The sequence below is a fragment of the Rosa rugosa genome, chromosome 1 (assembly GCF_958449725.1).
Source record: "Rosa rugosa chromosome 1, drRosRugo1.1, whole genome shotgun sequence".
Lineage (NCBI taxonomy): Eukaryota > Viridiplantae > Streptophyta > Magnoliopsida > Rosales > Rosaceae > Rosa > Rosa rugosa.
The window spans coordinates 15,353,723-15,373,230 of NC_084820.1; the positions used below are offsets into that span (position 1 = coordinate 15,353,723).

The following is a 19,508-nucleotide window of genomic DNA, read 5'->3' on the forward strand; positions in this document are numbered from 1 at the left end:
CAAGAAGATACGTTACATCAATTATTGTCTCATACCAAAATCATAAATGGCACAAGTTACCAAACAAATTGACCGATAACCCTCATTGCAAACAAAATGAGCTCACTTATTCGGGCCTAAAAACAAAATGACCCAAACTCTCACAATTTAACTCTCTTTTATAGTAAATTTAGTCGCCTAGATACCTCAATTGGTGTACAACTAGAGAAACTAAGAATTAAGCCGACAAAAGATGGATGAAAATCTTCTGGAAGAAAAGATTAATAATGAAAGAAACAATTCATAGCATGAAAAGTGCATGTGGAAATCCTTTCAGTACTTAGTAGACTACAACTATGAGGAAAATCTGTAGTGCAACCTCCACTACAAAATTCTGAGTTGGAAGATGCCAATCCAATTTAAATATAGGTATCTAGTATAAGGTTTAGCACCACAATTACTAACACTGAGTTAGTATCTCAGCCCCATCCTTGGTTATTAAGATAGTATGTTCAAACTGTGCTGATAAGCTTCCATCTTCTGTAACAACTGTCCAATCGTCGTCCCACATTACAGGATTATAGCTACCAATCGTTAGCATCGGTTCTGCACACAGTTTCCATAAGTAGATGATGAAATAAACAACTTTATATGCAATATAGCAATGGTGTTCGTAAAGAAATACTATAGCATACAAAAAGAAAAGGTGCCCCAATGATCGAAATGCATTTACCTATTGTGAAGGTTTGATTTAACACCATGCGTCCACTGTCATTGTTTCCTGGAAGAAATAATGAACATCATAACAGAGTACAAATGGAATATGCTCGGCACTTGGCAGATAGTGGATGCATATTGTGTGTCAGTGCATGTGTACGTGCACACATGTATCTGATTAATGAATAATGAGTTAATGACACTAAATATTTTTTAGGAGACTAATGACATCATATTGTAAGCTTGAACAAATGTAAGAACAGGTAGTCCATTCAATATCTAGTAGGTATATGTAGTTGTCAATCACGTTAAAGCTGATTACTTTTAGGTCTGAGGAGATATGTTTTCTGTGATAATCAGTATTAATTTGCCTAAAGAAGATTTATAGACCATCAATTTTTGATAAGAGAATTATAACAAGAGTGACTAGAAGGCAGGAGCAGCATAAAGTTCAGAATAATTACTGTAGTGCAGAACAACTGGATCAGCATGAAAGACACGTCCAACACCATGCCCAACGAACTGTCTAACAACACCATAACGATGTTTATCTGCATGGTCTCTAATTGAGGAAAAAAGCAATATTAGTCAAGAGTATTAAAATAATACAAATTATACTGGGAAAAAGAAAGAGGGGGGGGGGGGGGGGGGGGGGGGGTGAAGATGTGCCTTACTGGATTGTTCTGCCAATTTTCTTAAACTCCACGCCAGGAGCACAAATTGATATTGCTTTGTCAAGGCATTCCTTAGTTACCTAAATCAAATATTATTCTTGTAAGCATAGGTATGATAGAAGAACATCTCGAGTAAAAGAATTATATATATATATATATTATAAGTTTATAACCCTACTTAAAGTCCTACAGTTTGACTAATTTCTCATACAGATGCCCTCAGTACAAGTCCGTAGAAACAAATCAGAGACATACTTTACTTTACCAAGATTTCAAAGTTAACATATCAATAATAAAAATATCTATGGAGTAAGTTTTAATTATAAAGGAAATCCATTAGTTCATGAACAGTGAAAGCTGAAGAGTTGAGCATAATTTTAAATGTCTTCTAATTGCAGTCAGTGAACAACAATGTTGAACGACCAAAAATACCAAGGAGATATTGACTATACAAGGCTGGCCAAGTTTCATTATTTTACTTTAAGTGGAATTCTTGCCCCTTTGTCTTTGTCTACCTACATGGATGGACAATGAAATTCTCACGATAATCTTTACTGGACTGACTGCAAATAATATGGAGAACATATCTAACTCCACAAGATTTTCAGAGAAGGATATTGCCACCTGAACTAAGTTTCTGCCTGCATCACCAACATCTCCACAAAAGAAAGTTTTTGATGTATCGCCATGGTACCCCTGTAAATTACAATTCAGTCAAAAGGTAAAACTACCAAAGCATGAAACTGGAAAGCCAATGAGCATGTGTTTCATCAATAAAAAACTGTGAATTGTAATACACATGAAAAATGTGAATAACCAAATTAAAAAAATTTGATTTCTAATGAGTATACTAGATGCCTTTGATAAGATAATGTGTATAGTGAAACTAAGCTATAGAAGAAAAGACCACTGCCACCTCAAAGATAATGTAGCATTCTGTCATGTTTGGTTCCTTTTATAGCCTTCCTATCTTACTTAAAAGAAAAAATGTACAATTCAGGACTGCAGTAAGCAATATAAGCACAATTTATAATTAAATGAACAGTCTCATCCAAAAAGAAACAAAAATGTAAATTTGCCTCAACCATTTAATATGGACACAAGGTCAAAATCCAAGTCTTAATTAAATAGTTAAATCAAGCATACTCACATTCAAATAGACTGTGACATCAATGTTAACTATGTCACCATCCTGCAACAAAAGAATTTGATTAGAGACACTTGATGAACTTTGAAGCATAGAATTCGACCGCTAAGAACTTAGATGAAAGGGACCTCCAGTTCTCGGGAATCTGGTATTCCATGGCAAATGCATTCATTCACTGATGTGCAGACGCTCTTTGGAAATCCACCATAGCCAAGTGGTGAAGGGTAGGCCCCATTATCAATTATCATTTGGTGAACAGCTTGGTCAATTTCATCAGTCTTTATGCCTGGCTGCCAACATCAGCAACAATTAAAATTATATAGAGAGCATCCCTAACATCATCCAACCAGTCAAGAATCCATCTACAATTACTTATTAGCCAACAATGAAAACTGCAAATCCTTAAAGCGTTAGCATATTACCTATTAGATTAACTTACAAGTTACTTGCAATGATCAAAAGAAAAACGAAACGATTGGTTCAGAAAGTACTACAGAGATAAAACACCAATGTCTTGTACCAGATCCAAATCTAAAAACAGTAAGAGAAAAACTGAAGGAAAAACTCTCTTTTATTTAGGGGGAGCTGGGGGATTTCTGAAAGCAAGCAGGCTGAATGTGCACAAATGAATAACATCAACTCAATTATTGGGTTTTTAAGCATACTATGAAACTGGTAAGAAAAACCTGGGAGGAACTGAACACTAAGCTAACCTACAGCAAAATTATGAATAAAAGCAAACTCTGCACCTATACCAATGCATGTGTATTAGCATCAATCACCTACATGACACTTGTCATCAATTTTTTCAATGTCTCATTATCTCACCTACCTTCCCCGTTTTGTGAACAACTCATAAAACAAAAGCACACTTGTACTGGCTTAGTGCATAACTTCACTGTAAGCCGCCTGGCAGTTATACTGGAATATCCATGTCTCTCTCATCTACCTTCTTTTTCTGACATCTCCCCCTCTCACACAAACATGAGTGCAGTTATAAAAGCTTTACTGGTAGATTATCCATTGTACTCTACTTTCTACCATCAAGACTGTTTACTCTCTATCATTGACAGATAAAGCACAAACATTTCGGAAGGATGTGATGGCTAGCCAAGTGGAGTAAAGTGAAAGAGGAGTTGTTGAATATAGAACTTTGATGGTAGGAGAGTAGGAAAAACGTCCCTTTTTTTTTTTCAGGGTTTACACAGGTAAAGGAGTCATTAGTTTAACTACTTGTTCAGTTCCTTTTTCCTCCGAATTGCTTTCTCAGCTGCTCGTATACATAAGTTATCTAATGTTTTGGATTATCTAATGTTTTGGACAGAGTATAGTAGTTTCATGGCCTTTGAATTACTTTTTCCAAGCTTCCATGTGAATTTTGTTGTTACTAACACAGCATGGGTGCCTAATTAGTTTGTTACTTTCCATGCTTACTTTGACACAAGCAAATGAGTAATCCATCACTTGTTTAACCAAAACAGCTAGCAGAAGGAAAGAAAATTATCCTATTGTTATAGTCTTATAGATGATTAACTCGCCAGAAGAGGAGTCACCTTGACCAAAGTCCCAGCATATTCAAGAACCTGTGCTGCAAGCCTCCCAGAAGCTCTCATGCATTCTATTCCCTCATGATCATGCACTTCAGGTCCACTCGCAATTCCAGGCGGTTTTTTAGATTTTACATAAGGCGGCCTTGGTATATGATCTGGAACAGGGCGACGAGGTGAAACTTTTCCAGGCCTTAAACGTTTCCGCTTGGCATTTAGCACTTCACCTGCATTTCTGCGGATTTCAAGAAAAAGTTATCACTGTATGACTTTACACCCAAGTGTATGTGTGTTTGCTGCAGTGTACACAGTGCAATGGAAAATCATACAGACTACATGTTTCATCAATTCCAGCCCACAAACTCAGTCATCATATGGAAACCCTAAAGTAGTGACATGACCACGTCAACGAATATATCAAACAAGCCAGAACCTGACACATAATACTCCAATTATTATCCTCTGTACTCATTTTAACTTTTGGAGACAACTTTTACAAAAAGACAGCCAATTCTTTCATACAAGTTCATCTATAAAGAGTTAACAGTTCAACAGTGCCTAAAAGTACATGAAAAACTTATCCAGGTGGTTTGTGAGTGTGTGCATGCTTACATGTAAATTAACACATCTGAGTATGGAGAATTTTGCATATCATACCTTCCATTGAACAAGAGGTCGGTCAGGCCCGAAAATCCTCTGGATAACTGCATAGTGACATGCTTGCTTCCTGTGCGAGAATTAAGATGAAGAAAAATATAACTCACCATCACCGTATACACATGATCTAACCCTCAACCACCAAATAAAAATACAAGATAAGTGCATTTATAGTTGATTTTATAGAATTATCTCTGAGCAGAAGACATGAGCATTCCTAGGCACAAAATGGTGAACAACGGAACACCAACAGAAAATTGTCAAGGAGTCTAGGCTTTGGTGTTTAGATTATGAGAAACTGCTGAGATATTACCCAGCTTAAATCTTCAAAGCCTGTTGAAATATTAAGTTGCATAAAATGCAGTCACTGTCACAATGGCTTACATATTAGGACCAATTTCATTGAAATCTTTTGGGCCCAAAGTATCTCTACACCTATTCATAAGATCTTTCCTTTGTTCAATTCCCACATTCAAACCAACTGTTTCCTGATGGCTTCAACGATCCTCGGGATTCCATTTGCTTTCTCACCAGTACAGCATCATCCCATCTTCCAGCTCTCGCATATATATTTGACAGGGTGACATAGTGCCCAGGATTTTCGGGTTCCAACTGAACTAACTGTTCAGCAGCAAGCTTTGCAACATTAACATTTTGATGGGCTAGGCAGGCAGCTAACAGAGCTCCCCAAATACACTTATCAGGCTCCAAAGGCATCCTATGAATAAAACTAACTGCATCTTCAAATAGACCATCACGTGCCAGCATGTCAACAATGCAGGCATAGTGTTCCATTGTGGGGTTGAAACCGTTCTCCATCATACTATAGAAGACACGAAGGCCCTCATCCACAAGACCTGAGTGACTGCATGCTGACAATACAGAAGTAAGAGTTACTGAATCGGGGCAAATGCCTGAACGATTCATCTCTTGTAGAAGCTCAAGTGCAGCTTGGCCAAGCCCATTCATTGCAAAGCCTCCCATCATTGAGTTCCATGACACTAAATCCCTATTTAACATGTTAGAAAATACAGAGTATGCAGCTCCAATGCATCCACATTTGGAATACATATGGATAAGAGCATTCCATACTGGAACAACCAAATCGAAACTACTTTTCCTAATGAAAGCATGAATTTGCTTTCCAAATTTTAAGTTGCATGTTGGCAAGACAGTGGATAATGTTGTTTGGTCAAGCTTGATCTCTGCTATTTGCATTTTCCTAAAGCATTCAAGTGCTAAATCCTCCAACCCAAGGTCAATAAAACCAAGAATCATTGCATTCCAACTAACAACCTGAGCTGGGTCCATAAATCTAAATACATTCTCAGCATCCTGAATTCTACGGCAGTTAGCATACATTGTCAACAATGCAGGGCCAGCTGAGTTGTAAAATACAATGCCAGATTCCCTTTTTAACCCATAACCATGGATTTCTTTTCCACTTAACAAAGACCCAAGATGCTGAGAGGAAACAAGAGCAATAGAAAGAGAATCTAAATCAGGGTAGACCATGCTGCTATTCATCATATCCCTGAAAATCCCCAAGGATGCTTCATGATTCCCAATTCTTGAATATCCTGATATCAAAGTGGTCCATGAAATGATATTAGGCTCCTTAATATGTTTAAAGATTCCCTTAGCCTCATCACAGAGCCCCATTCGGCAATAAGCATCCATTACCGTATTCAAAGTGACAACATCAGGTTCACAACCATCCGAATTCATACAACCAAATAGTTCAATAGCCCATCCAAGCATGCCATTACACACAAATCCTGAGATCATTAAGTTCCATGTCAATAAATCTCTTCCCACCATCTCATCAAAAACTTGCTTAGCACACCTAATATCCCCACATTTTGAATACATCTCAATCAATGAATTACAAACCTGCACGTTAATCTCAAAACCACTTATGATGACATCTTTGTGAACCCGAATTCCCACTTTTAAGCTTGAGAAATGTGCACAAGCCCTCAAGACCTTAGGGAACACATACCCATCTGGCAAAACTCCCCTCAATATCATTTCACCATATGCTCCCACACATTCTTCATACATTCCATGCCTTGAATAGAATCCGAGGATAGCAGTCCAAGCAAACACATTCGGTTCCAACAATTCGTCAAACAACTTTCGGGCAGATGCCAAATCATCGCAGTCTGCATACATCTGGACTAATTTGGTGACTAGGAATGGATTTTTACCCAACTGACATTGGATTATCTTTTGATGGGTTTGTTTTCCTTGATTTAGAGACTTTGAATTGCTGCAATGTTGTAGGCAGTAATGGAGTTTGGAAGAAGAGGGCGGTTTGCTATTCGAGGACAAGATTGAGATTCCACGCTGAAGGCTCCATATTCTCATCACATTTGGGACCCCGAAAAGAGAACTAGCCATAAACATCAATCTGATGGTTGAAGAATTAGACTTTAGCACACTATAGGTCAATGCCGTAATTTGTGCGCTTGAGCAAGAGGGTTGGTTGGTTGGTTGGTCAAGCCAGAAAACTTGTGTATAATTGCATCACCGAACGGTTGCTTCCTGTGTGTGAATCGAAAGAACAAATAGCACTTCATTCCCACGGTTTTAAGACGCAAAACCCACCAAAAAAAAAAAAAAAAAGAGTCCCTCTAAATTCTGAACAAATGACTTCATAAAAGTCTGTATCTTCAACAAAAGGGGCTCAACAAGCATTGGGATTTCATCCATTTGTGAATCAAAGACCCTTCCTTTAAAGCTCAAATCATACCATCAAAGAGTACGTGACAGTTCATACAAACTATAAAAGGATTATAAAACAAACACATATGCATCATTTCATTCACTACTAAACTATAAGCTGCTTCAAATAAACCTTAAGAAAACAACCCAAACATAAACATAAGAGATTAACTGGAACAGAGAGAGTGAAAGTGACCTGGGTTGTAGCGGAAGAGTTGGTGAAGAGGCTGCGGTGAGTGAAGCAGGTGGGTACCCACAAAGGAGGAGAGGATTGCGGGTTGCGCAACACGCATTGCACTTGCGCTTACCATTCTTCTATCAATGTTTGAGTGAGTTCGGCTTCTGGTGTTTTTATCCCCTAAATTTCAATCTTTCATTCTCCTTCTCACTTTTGCTCTCTCTTTTTGTTTTTGTGTTCCACTTCCACACCTCATGGCAGGCCCGTCACCCTTTGCTTGGGCTTTCACCAAACCAAACGCATCTTTTTCATGCCTTTTGTTTTTCTTGTTTTCTCAACTTATTTCTATGCAATACTTGAAACAAGATGAAATGTGAAGGAAATTTCATCAAGTTGAGATGGCCGAGTTGGTCTAAGGCGCCAGATTAAGGTTCTGGTCCGAAAGGGCGTGGGTTCAAATCCCACTCTCAACATTCATTTTCATTCAACAACTTTTTTTTTTTTTTTTTTTTTTTTTTTTTTTGCTCTTTCTTTTCCATCAAGTTTAGAATTTTTACTCTCACTTCCAGCCTAATAATCAAATTTTCTTAACACTTTTTAGCCAAGTTTACATTTATTTGGGGAGAGATTATGAATCAAATATGTTAAGATTAAACATTATAAATGGTACATATTTTATATGTTGTCCTGGGCATATAACTTGGCAAGTGAGATGTGATTGGTGGTGACATGGTCAGTTACTTAGTTAGTGACATGTGATTAACTGTGACTTGGCTATTAACTTGTGACTTGGCTACTGACAGTTACTTGGTCAATGACATGGTCAGTTACTTAGTTAGTGACATGTGATTAACAGTGACTTAGCTATTAACTTGTGACTTGGCTACTGACAGTAACTTGGTCAGTGACATGGTCAGTTACTTAGTTAGTGACATGTGATTAACAGTGACTTGACTATCAACTTGTGACTGTCAGTGACATGTAATGTGACATGGTCAGTAGTTACTTAGTTAGTGACATGTGATTAACAGTGACTTGGCTATGAACTTGTGACTTGGCTAGTAACATTGTCAGTGACATGTAATGTGACATGGTCAGTTACTTAATTAGTGACATGTGATTAACAGTGACTTAGCTATCAACTTGTGACTTGGCTACTGACAGTTACTTGGTCAGTGACATGGTCAGTTACTTAATTAGTGACATGTGATTAACAGTGACTTGGCTACTGACAGTTACTTGGTTAGTGACATGCTCAGTTACTTAGTTAGTGACATGTGATTAACAGTGACTTGACTATTAACTTGTGACTTGGCTACTGACAGTTACTTGGTTAGTGACATGGTCAGTTACTTAGTTAGTGACATGTGATTAACAGTGACTTGGCTATTAACTTGTGACTTGACTACTGACAGTTACTTGGTTAGTGACATGGTCAGTTACTTAATTAGTGACATGTGATTAACAGTGACTTGGCTATTAACTTGTGACTTAGCTACTGACAGTTACTTGGTTAGTGATATGGTCAGTGACATGTAATGTTTAACAGTGTAATTGGTCTTTTTTTACGGCTATGAAGTAAATGAATGCAAGTTTCTATCAATTTATTCAAGCATAAACTGGTCTAGATTATAGTGATGGACAAATTGGATACACCACTCTTGATACAAATATATACATGATGAGATAAAATAAAAAAATCTACTGATTTTAGCCTATAACTAGACAAGAGACCTATCCTTTTCCCGTAACCAATTTTTGCTATGGCTTTGTTCAAATCCAAATGCATGCACAGGTGTGATATTTAATCTCATGCATTTTCCGAAGAGCTTGTGGCAAATTCAAGACAATCTGCATATGCTGGAGTAGGAGCTAAAAACACAAAATCAGAATTGTATTAGAAAAAGCAGATGCATATAAAGCGTATACATGAACAGCACAGTAAAAAAGTGCATGAAAAATGTTTTGGCCTCATCAAACAAACTCTTTGATCTAGATATCTTTGCTTATAACTATGCAAGGAAAGTTACAGCTAGTGAAACCAACACACTGCAAAACCGATGTCCTAAGTGCCACTCCAGTAGCTTCTAAATTAACATCCAGAAATCAGAGCTGCTTCAAATTCAGACTGACTGAGATTTCGTACATTTTAACTACCACTACCACTCTCAACATTGTATCCAAGTACATTTTCAACATTTCTGGGCCAAGAACCTGCCACAATGAGTCGATCAAGGTCCAAAGTGGGTAACAAGGCTTATCGAAGATTTTAAGTGATACCAATATAAGCAATATAAGCACAGTAGAAGAAATGGTGGTGAAAGCTATGAAGACAAAAGTTATAATTTGAATAATGCTTCATTTCCAATAGAAGTGGGACTTAAGTTAATGGAGGGACAGGAAAAAAAATGAACTTCTACTGAGGTCCAATCAAATATAGGAGTAGCTAACTGACCATATCATGATTCATGACAGGCCCGGACTGCTGCAGCGAGTAATTCATGCAGTGACAGCATTTTGATTATCAAGAGAAAAAGACATTCATTGAATAGGTCAGATAACATACTGTAATGTAGTTGATAAAATAAGGATAGAAATTCAACAGAACAAGCGATGAAGCCCAATAGTTCGAGCAACTACTTTCAACATTATCATCTTGACCTTTAGTAAAACAAATGAGAAATGCACTTTCCGGTGTCAATTTTACAACAAACAACATAACTGTATAGAAAGAAAAGAAACACAGAATTGTTATATAACAAAGTGGTTTGTAATTGAATCTCTTCTTTCCAGGTATTGTTGAAATATGATGGTGTTCCAATAATGGTGAGCAATAACTTTCTCTACAAATCAAGCATGTCTAAGTACCTTTTGACTAAGTACCTTTTGAATTCTACAAATGTAAAACATCAATAGTTAAATCCCAAAACCCTAGCAACTAAATCAGCACAAACCAGCTCCAATCAAATCAAATCAAATTAGCCGTAATCACATTCAGAGAGAGAGAGAGAGAGCGATGAACATCAGCAAACACAGTGCAATAGATAACCATAGCAACAGAGAGATGAACCTGCAATTAGCCGCAATGGAGGCAAGGCCATCGGTACTGAATCCCTCACAGGACGAAAGCACAAGGAGCTTGAAATTCTTGAAAGGCTTGGCAATCAGCTCCAAGCTCTCGTCAGAGATCATGATTAAAACCGGAACGGTTGTTGGCTTCGATCATGTACATCACAGCAACAGAACTCCCCTTGCGGCACGAATCCACGTGGGCGGAGCGGGTTGGGTTGCCGATCTCCTCGATGAAGCCACTGCCGCAGTCCAGACACACCATCGGTGAGTCGCCGGAGCTGGTGAAAACCATAACGAAACCAAAAACAAAAAAGCCACATGAGGTCATTGGACCAAGCACAATCGGAAGCTGGCGCCGACAACGGTGGTTAATCAATTTGGCTGGAGGAGACGTAGTCGTCGATGAACATAAGCTGCAGCACCTTCGATCTGAACCAATTGAAATCTGAATCAAATCGAAGAGAGAAACTCCTATCAAAATCGAATCGAGCTTTTAGGTTTTGGAATTTCTGATAAAAGAGAGAGAAAATTTGAGCTCTGGGATTTTGAATATAAAGTTATAAACGTGGATTGCTTTCAGGGGCAGAATCGGAATAAAAAAAATTGAAAAACTGACCTTTTTTAACATCATCTTATTATTTATAAGGACTAAATTAATATTACTAACAATTCATTATGGACCTTTTTATCAAGTGGAAAACTGAGTGACTTTTTTATCATTTCACACTCTAATGTGACATTTTCCATCATTTCCCTAAACTTTAAAGCAAATTACCCAAAACTACAAATACAGCCCAATTATTCCCTTGCGCCAAACCCAAGAAGCGTATTTTCTTGCAGTGAGCTTGGATAGCCCATGCGGTCGAGTAAAACCAGCTCGGGACCTATTCTTCTTTCCTATTGACGAAAATGTCCCTAAATCTATATTTGACACATAACAGAGGAAAATAGTGGGAGATTCCCGCAGTCTCATACATGTGTCCTCTTTCTCTCTTCTCCGTCTTTGTAAGGTTCGACACCGACTTTCAGCCATCGTTTGGTGGCATCGCCACCACTAAGAGAAAGGGGAGGACACCGAACAAGACCTAAGCTTAAACACCTCCATGCATCCTTGGAGAATAGAGAGAGAGAGAGAGAGAGAGAGAGAGAGAGAGAGAGAGAGAGAGAGAGAGAGAGAGAGAGAGAGAGAGAGAGAGAGAGAGAGAGAGAGAGAGAGAGAGAGAGAGAGAGAGAGAGAGAGAGAGAGAAGAGAAGAGAAGAGAAGAGAAACGAAATTAAGATCCATATCTAGATCGAGATCCATGACTAGATTGAGATCCTCATCTAGATCGAGATCAATTGGGCTGGAGAATTTGAAATTCTCACTCAAACGTCAAGTTTGGTTCCTAAATCTGACAATTTGAGGTATGCATATTGAATTTCTCAATTTCACTTCTATCGAATTCACAATGAATTGTTCATTTCTTTAATATTTTTACACTTTTTGTTACTGAAATATGTTTTCGATTTTGTTCTCGGTGTTGTCGCTGATATGTATTTGGTTTCACTAAATCGTTCATAAATTGATGCTCTGGTGTTCGTGTTTAGGTTTACAGGTATAACTTTGTTTTCATAGAGTAGTTGGTTAATTCAATGATTATTCTTGCTAGACTTTCAAATTTGTATTATGTGGCCAAGGTAGTTGTTTTGTTTCTCATCACACGTCTTCTTACCATTGCATATATTATGAGAGTTAAGTTCTAAGAATTTCACAATATCTAAATTCCAATTGATCCTCAGTAGCAATTTTGTATTCCTACTGACCTGCAGTAGCAATGAACTTGTTCCTACTGATCCTTAGTAGCATCCATTTTCTTAGACTCGCAGTTAATTCCCTACTGGTCCCGATCCTCAGTAACACTTACCTAGTTCCATACTGTCCTCAGTAACCATACTGTCCTCAGTAACACTTATAATTACCATATACCTTATTGATCCTTGGTTGCAATTACTTAATTCCCTACTAACCCTCAGTAGGAAACGCATCAGTGCTGTTAGTAATAGTTACTCAATATATCACTTACAGTTAGTAGTACTGTAGTAGTCACCCATGTTCAACCAATAATGAGTAAGATTGTCCAATTTCCTACTTATTCTTGGTAGCAATTGCCCAATATACTAACCCCCAATAGCAATTACCAAATTCTACTAACCCTTAGTAACATTATCAATTCTACTAACCCTCAATAGCAATGCAATTATCTATTGGAACTCAGTAGTAATCATTCAGTTTGCTCGATAACAATTTTTCTATGTGTTTTGAATGACAATATTTGTACTTCACTCACCGCATACTAATGAGTACAAATGTTTTTCATTTGCAGTTTCACAATCTCAATAGCAATTACCAAATTCTACTAACCCTTAGTAACATTATCAATTATACTAACCCTCAATAGCAATCCAATTATCTACTGGAACTCAGTAGTAATCATTCAGTTTGCTCGATAACAATTTTTCTATGTGTTTTGAATGATGATATTTGTACTTCACTCACTGCATACTAATGAATACAAATGTTTTTCATTTGCAGTTTCACAATGCCTACGAAGAGAAAGGTCCATATAATAAAGACATTAACTATATAAGTGCAAACAAAAAGGAGAAATTATGGACAGGCAAAAAATTCAAGATCATGAAGATCAGCAGCAAAGACCAACAATTTAACAAAGGAGAAAATATACTGATGTAGTACAAATCAGCCTTGAAAATTTTTTGTTATCAAAGTTGAAGGTGTCTATTATAATTTGTGTATAACATTACCTTGGTTTAGATACAATGGTTGAGCAGCTTAAGCCTAAGTAATGAAAACTGACGTAGAAATTTTTTTATATTTATTTTTTTATTGGATAACAGGGATGGCAATTCTGTAAATACTGATAAATTTAAAGATACGGTGGCAATTTTGTAATTAACGAAAACTTTAGTTTTTAATTCATTCCAGAGAACAAATAAAGAGACCGCATGGTCTTTCATGCAATTGCCCCTGCGCATGGGAAGGAAATGTAGCAAATTGTAGTTAGTGGTAATTACCTCTAAACTTTAGTACTCATAAAATATATAGGGATAATATAGTCAAATTACAAAAGAAACAGAAAAATAACAAAATTAAAAAAATGGCCGAACAGATAAGTATGTGTGAGATCTTAGAATTTCGATTTTCTATGTTAAATAGGAAAAATAATTTCAAGCTATTTTTGCTTGAATTTCTCTTATTTTAAAGTCTTTTAGCTTTCGAAAATTATTTAAATTATAAAGTTTTTCAAAATTTGTCTTTCGAGCCCGTAGAATTAAAGTAAATGTCATTACAAGTTCGTAGGAATTTTCGGACACCCGAGCTATTTTTAATGATTTTTGGAAGTTGGTATTATCCGAGAATTGCACGATCTGGACCATTGGATTTGAGGACCGCAAGATCTGACTCATTCGCTTGGAGTATATATGGATCGGATCAGCTTGAGAAGCACAAGATTGCAAACCCAGACCTACTCATTTTCTCGACCCGTTTTGCAGCGATACGACCCAACAATTTCTTCACTTTCCGGCCACCCCCTGAAGTTGCACCGGCGCCGTTAGCTTCTTCTCGGCGGCGTGAAGTGGAACCCAGTCCTCCCTCCTCCGAACTAGTAGCGACGGTGGCAGGACGAAGCCCAAAAGCTCCTTGGGTTTTCCAGCAGATTTTCCGACTCCGGTCACTGCTGCAAGCAAGATGAGTCTAGAGTGAAGAGCCTAGAAGGAAGAATTTATTCACATTCTGCTTTATAACACTCACACCTCGGATTCGGCGTTAGGTGCTTAAAATCCACCGACACGGGGTCCAGGACGTGACAATATGCAGAAAAAACTACCCACTGAATCCATTTTCTCTGCAGATAACTACCCACTATCTGTAGATAACTTTTTTTTTTTTAATAATTTTTAAGGAAAATGATAATTGAACATTTTTCTTACATATGCAGAGCATGTGGTTGCAGACTTGCAGACTAGTATCATATAATAAAAAGCACGAAGCATGACTAATTTTATCTTAAACAAATCTAAATTCAACCTAAATGCAAATTTTGAAGTCATAAACTATCAGTTGCTGAGTTTTCTTCGTCTCAACAAAAAATTTGAAACGACATATATAAACCTACAAAACAAGAAGTTCCAAAATTTCAAAATGGGTCTTTCTAAATGTACCCAGCAAATATCTAAGTATATCCAGCAGATTTTTCACTCCCAGCAAAATCATAGAATCTCTAACTACACCCAGCAAGTTTCCAATAATACCCTTGTTTTTAATTAAACCCAGCTAACTCATTACACCCAGCAAAACCTAAATCATTCATGAAGATAAACTCCACAGCAAATCCTTTGTTCTTTTGAAATGGTTTGGTATTCTATATTGACCTTCTTAACGTTCATCTAGTAAAACACGGATGCATACCAACTCCCAAACTCAAAAATGCCACTAATCTTTGACTTGGTCTAATGATCATTATTCATTTTCTCATCGCGGCCAACTGCAAAGTCTTAATTAGTTAAACAAGATCATCTTAGCAAAAAATAGAAGGGTTAAAGTTCCAGTACACCTTGCTCGATCTATTACTCTCTTTTAATATATGGAATTAGAATTGATGTTTGAGTTTGAGAAAGGCCCCAATCACAAGCCTGCTTTCATGTTTAATTATTATATAGCAGCATTGCATCATTTGCATGTCTTGATTTAGAGTTTGTGGCTGAAATTTTTATGTCTGCATATGATGAAAACCCTCAAATGGAGTTCCATCCATCATAACTAAGCCACGAAAAAGATTTTCTTGGCCAGCTTGCCCATCAGATGTTCCCTCACTAGCATGTTCATTCTTCTTCAGGTGGAGTATCTATGCAAGGCATGCCTTACTATCTGAAATTTCTAGGAATTAGCCTATTTTTCCAGCCACATACCTTATCTTTCGGGTGAAGAATGAAGGATTCGCTGTGGAGTTTATCATCATGAATGATTTAGGTTTTGCTGGGTGTAGTTAGAGATTCTATGATTTAGCTGGGTGTAAAAAAATTATTGGGTATACTTAGATATTTGGTGGGTACATTTAGAAAGACCCTTGCCTAATTTACTCAGCAAACTTCTTTGTATCCATTTAACGTTATATTTAAGTCAAACAACCACTTCTCTGTTACACATCATTATATACTTTTTGAAGTCATATAATCGGTTCCAAAGTTGGGATCTTGAACTTGTGTTAAATTTGCTCCATACACATTTTCAATGCCACATACTTTGTCGTTTACAAAGTTACAAATACCCGAATCAAAGTCCACACAACTTGGCGCCAACTACATGTCTTTTCGTACTAGCCCTACCAGATAACCCAAGAACACGAAAGGTGCATACTTCCAAGCTTCAACTTCAACTCAAGGATCCCGTATCTGCACGAAACAACTTCTTCCTTCTACTGTGAGCTGATTCTTCTTCGATCTTCCTTCTTCTTCTACCGCAAGCAAGAGCTTTGATCTGCTTCAGTGCCAACTGCCACTGCCTTAGCTAGTTTTGTCATGGCCGATTCGACGTCTTCTCAAGTAATACTATTTAGAAGATGTAGAATCAAAACTAATCACAAATCTACAATGATTTGATCATAAAATAGAGAACAAAACATGACAGTGATAGTGACATTGTTGGAATTGGGAGGCCAAATTCTAGAGTGATGCTGTCGTATATTGCCTTGCCGCAACGACCTGTCAATTTCCAACTTTCCCAGAGTCTTCCTCCACATTCCAAAACGACAAGTCTTTGGAATCCTATGCTCTCTGAGAGTCGGGGGAGGGGGGGTACTTTGCGTCAGTAAGTCTATCAAATAGTGGGCCTGGCCCATGTCGTGGGGCCCAAAGGTATTCGGCCCACAGGCCCACACAACGTGTTGGAATAAAGGAAATTTACGTTTCAGTCTCCAGTCTCCACGCTTTGGTTCTGATTGACAGTGATTGACCATCGAATGGCACGTTAAATTGTCTTCTGTATCATTTCACTTGACTTAGCTGTCATCTGTAGGGTTCACCCTTAAAATAATAGCATATTCGACAACTTTCCTATTATATTCTTATTATATGGATTAAAAACTAAAATTTCTATAATATTGACTTTAAAATTCTTATTATATATAATTCCTATAATTTTTTTTTTTTTGAAAAAATATCATGTCGATATATTAATATTACTCAGGCCAGAAAGGACCATTACATATCCTCCCTCTACCATCTCTGGGCAGATAAAGAGTTTGTGGTAAAACCACAGCGATACATAGATTAGGTCCGATCATTTGACGGTACCCATGCTCACTTATTCAAGAAAGCTTATAAACTATGTTACAAAGACAAGTAAATAGGCTAGGTAAATAAAACCTAAATGAGACTCAGCCCTAGAAGGCTGACCCATTCCTCATGAGGCCCAAGATAAGGCCCAAAGACCTCATCCCAGTCCCAAAAAGAGTAAGCAAGCCCAAAAGGCCCAGCCAATCTCGGCGCCGTGCAACCTTCTAGCAGCTCCGTGCCTCGGACTCCAGTGCCACCTGACGCTGCGACGACCACCAAGTGCAACCACAGAGACAGTTGCACCATCAGGACATCCCCGCCCAAGTCATTGAACATCGAATCTGATCGGAACCAGATTGACGAGAAAGGCTGGATGAGGAGTTTGATCAGCCAAATCAACAGCACCAGCGCCGATAGTGTTAAAACCATCCACCAGAGCAGGAGCCATCCACCACTGTGCACCACCGCAATCGAGAGCCCCACTCCATCTCTGCATGCTTCACCGCCGGCAGCGCCCAAGCGGAGCATCTTACCTCGCCTTGACGTCCCTGGCCAGGACGAAGTAGATCGATCCACAGTCCCCATTAAAACCAGGGCTTCAGCAGCAAATTGGGATTGAGAGAGGCCTAGCCTTGGCCTCGTGGAGGAGACAGTAGCCGTCATGCTCAATGAGTCCGATGACAAAGAGATTGGAATAGGTTGCCATCGATGATGGAGGAGAGGCCAAGGGCGCAATCCTAGTAGACTTCCAATGCGATCGCCCATATCCCAACACCCCGCGCCAGATCTGATCGAGATCATCTTGACAAGGAGTGCCTCGATTTGGGGTTGATCGATCTTGTTCCGTCCTTCGTCGGAGAAGACTAGGTTCCCCAGATCAGGTAAAGCAATAGGCAGAGGGCAATCAGGTTGCTCTGCACTTCCATGGTGTTGAGTCGGAACCCGCACCATCATATTCCATCCTTTGTTGCTGTGTAATGGCCAGAGCCATGGCTGGCTTAGAGATCGGCTGTTGGTGGCCGGAGGTAGATAGCCTAGCCTCGGTGGGCTAGGGTTGAGGAAGAGCGGCGCTGCTCTCATAGAGTTTTAACAACATATAATTCCTATAATTGAGATGCTCCAACCTTCTTTATACCAAAAAAAGTTCTTATTGAAAAATGATTTTCATCAATAACGCGGTGGATTACATATCCAAAGGAATTTGGTGTAGAAAAATTAACATGCGTAAGGCGTAACGGGTTGTTTTATTTCTACATATGTTATGTACTTGTTAGGGTTCGTATCAACTCATGTTTTATTTCTAAAAAATCAAAAAACCAAGATTTAAAAGAGAGGCTTTTAGCTCAACAAAGTGTAATGGTGATTGATTGTTGATGGAGCTGAAGTCGGTGTGAGTGCCTCTCATTTTCCTTATTTCACGTTGAAGTTAAATTAATCAAATCTCTAGAGTAAGGGTATGATAACATTTCTCATATGACTAAATTCAATTTGCCTCCTCTAACTTTGGGGCAAACATCAGTTTGGTCCCTGATTTTTTTTTTTTTAATCATGATGGTCCATGCACTTCCGATTTCCATCACCCACGTCCAAATTTCAAATTTGGCTCCAAACATGACTTCATAAGCTGAGTTGGTGCCAACACGAGGGTGCATTTTTAGATTTTGACCTTCAGTTTGGACAAAATGTCCAAACTACCATTTGTTTTGATTTTGCTTCATTCCACCCTCATTCGACCTTCCACCTTATTCTTCACCTCTGGTAATGGGGTTAAGCAAGTACTGCAAAAATGGGTTACTAAGTGACTTTGTTGGAAGTTGAAGATATGACCTTCGATCTTCACAAGGTCAATCAACTTGTACCTTCTATTAAACACAACACACACTTTTCCTCCATCACCAAATTCAACTCATAGTTTTTACTTCATGATTGCTCAGTTTCATCTGATGTCGAAAAGCCGAAAGCTTCACAACCTAATCACAAAGCAAGAGGTGACCCATCATAACCACAAGAAGAGTTAGAAGACGAGCCAAACGAAATTGAAGAAGTGCAGTGTCAAATAATCAACTCCACCATCCAATCAATCTTAACCTCAAAACCCCAATCTGCTTCTTCATCTTTGTCTCCAAATTTGAGTTTGGGTCTCTGGCTCTCTGCAATCTAATTCCACAATCTAGTTTTTGTCCTTGATTAGATGTATTGAGATCTAATTTCTCAATCTTTCATCTCGCTCTCACCTTCTCCGAATCAACCATGTACAAAACTGAAACCCCTTCACACAAATGCAATCAGCAAGAGGCAAACCCATCACAACCAGACCCAAAACTCAACACCCCGCCTCTCAGGCATGACCCAAGCCCGAACGCCCTCCCACGACTCCAGCACGCTCATGGTCTAGTCGTTGACCTCAAACCCGGCGTGCAAAATGATGTCGTTGAGCCGGTACTTCAGGTCAAGAGTCCGCGCGATGATGTCATCGT

General features: G+C 38.4%; 2 protein-coding genes and 1 non-coding gene across 3 annotated transcripts; 1 reads left to right on the forward strand and 2 right to left on the reverse strand.

Moving 5' to 3' along the window:
* Positions 1-258: 258 nt before the first annotated feature.
* On the reverse strand, positions 259-7,869 carry LOC133720524 (methionine aminopeptidase 1D, chloroplastic/mitochondrial). Its single transcript, XM_062146873.1, has 10 exons — positions 7,645-7,869; positions 4,722-4,791; positions 4,071-4,299; positions 2,646-2,807; positions 2,521-2,562; positions 1,995-2,066; positions 1,371-1,450; positions 1,161-1,258; positions 713-760; positions 259-585 (listed from the first exon to the last, which is right to left on the reverse strand). Exons 1-10 carry the CDS (start codon positions 7,757-7,759, stop codon positions 440-442), a joined length of 1,062 nt encoding a protein of 353 aa, XP_062002857.1. The 5' UTR covers positions 7,760-7,869; the 3' UTR covers positions 259-439.
* Positions 4,802-7,209, reverse strand: LOC133720513 (pentatricopeptide repeat-containing protein DOT4, chloroplastic-like). Its single transcript, XM_062146862.1, has one exon. The coding sequence runs from the start codon at positions 7,128-7,130 to the stop codon at positions 5,181-5,183; it is 1,950 nt and encodes a 649-aa protein (XP_062002846.1). The 5' UTR covers positions 7,131-7,209; the 3' UTR covers positions 4,802-5,180.
* A 149-nt stretch (positions 7,870-8,018) lies between the features above and the next one.
* On the forward strand, positions 8,019-8,099 carry TRNAL-AAG (transfer RNA leucine (anticodon AAG)). Its single transcript has one exon. It is a non-coding gene; the product is annotated as a tRNA-Leu (tRNA).
* The last annotated feature ends 11,409 nt before the right edge of the window (positions 8,100-19,508 follow it).

Bases quoted from the DNA above. Each gene is read 5' to 3' on its own strand.
- LOC133720513 (XM_062146862.1), bottom strand. From the start codon at position 7,130: ATGTTTATGGCTAGTTCTCTTTTCGGGGTCCCAAATGTGATGAGAATA.
- LOC133720524 (XM_062146873.1), bottom strand. From the start codon at position 7,759: ATGGTAAGCGCAAGTGCAATGCGTGTTGCGCAACCCGCAATCCTCTCC. The intron at 1,451-1,994 runs GTGGCAATATCC...TATTTGATTTAG, and splicing joins CAGGCAGAAACTTAGTTCAG to GTAACTAAGGAATGCCTTGA. The intron at 586-712 runs GTAAATGCATTT...AACTGTGTGCAG, and splicing joins AAATCAAACCTTCACAATAG to AACCGATGCTAACGATTGGT.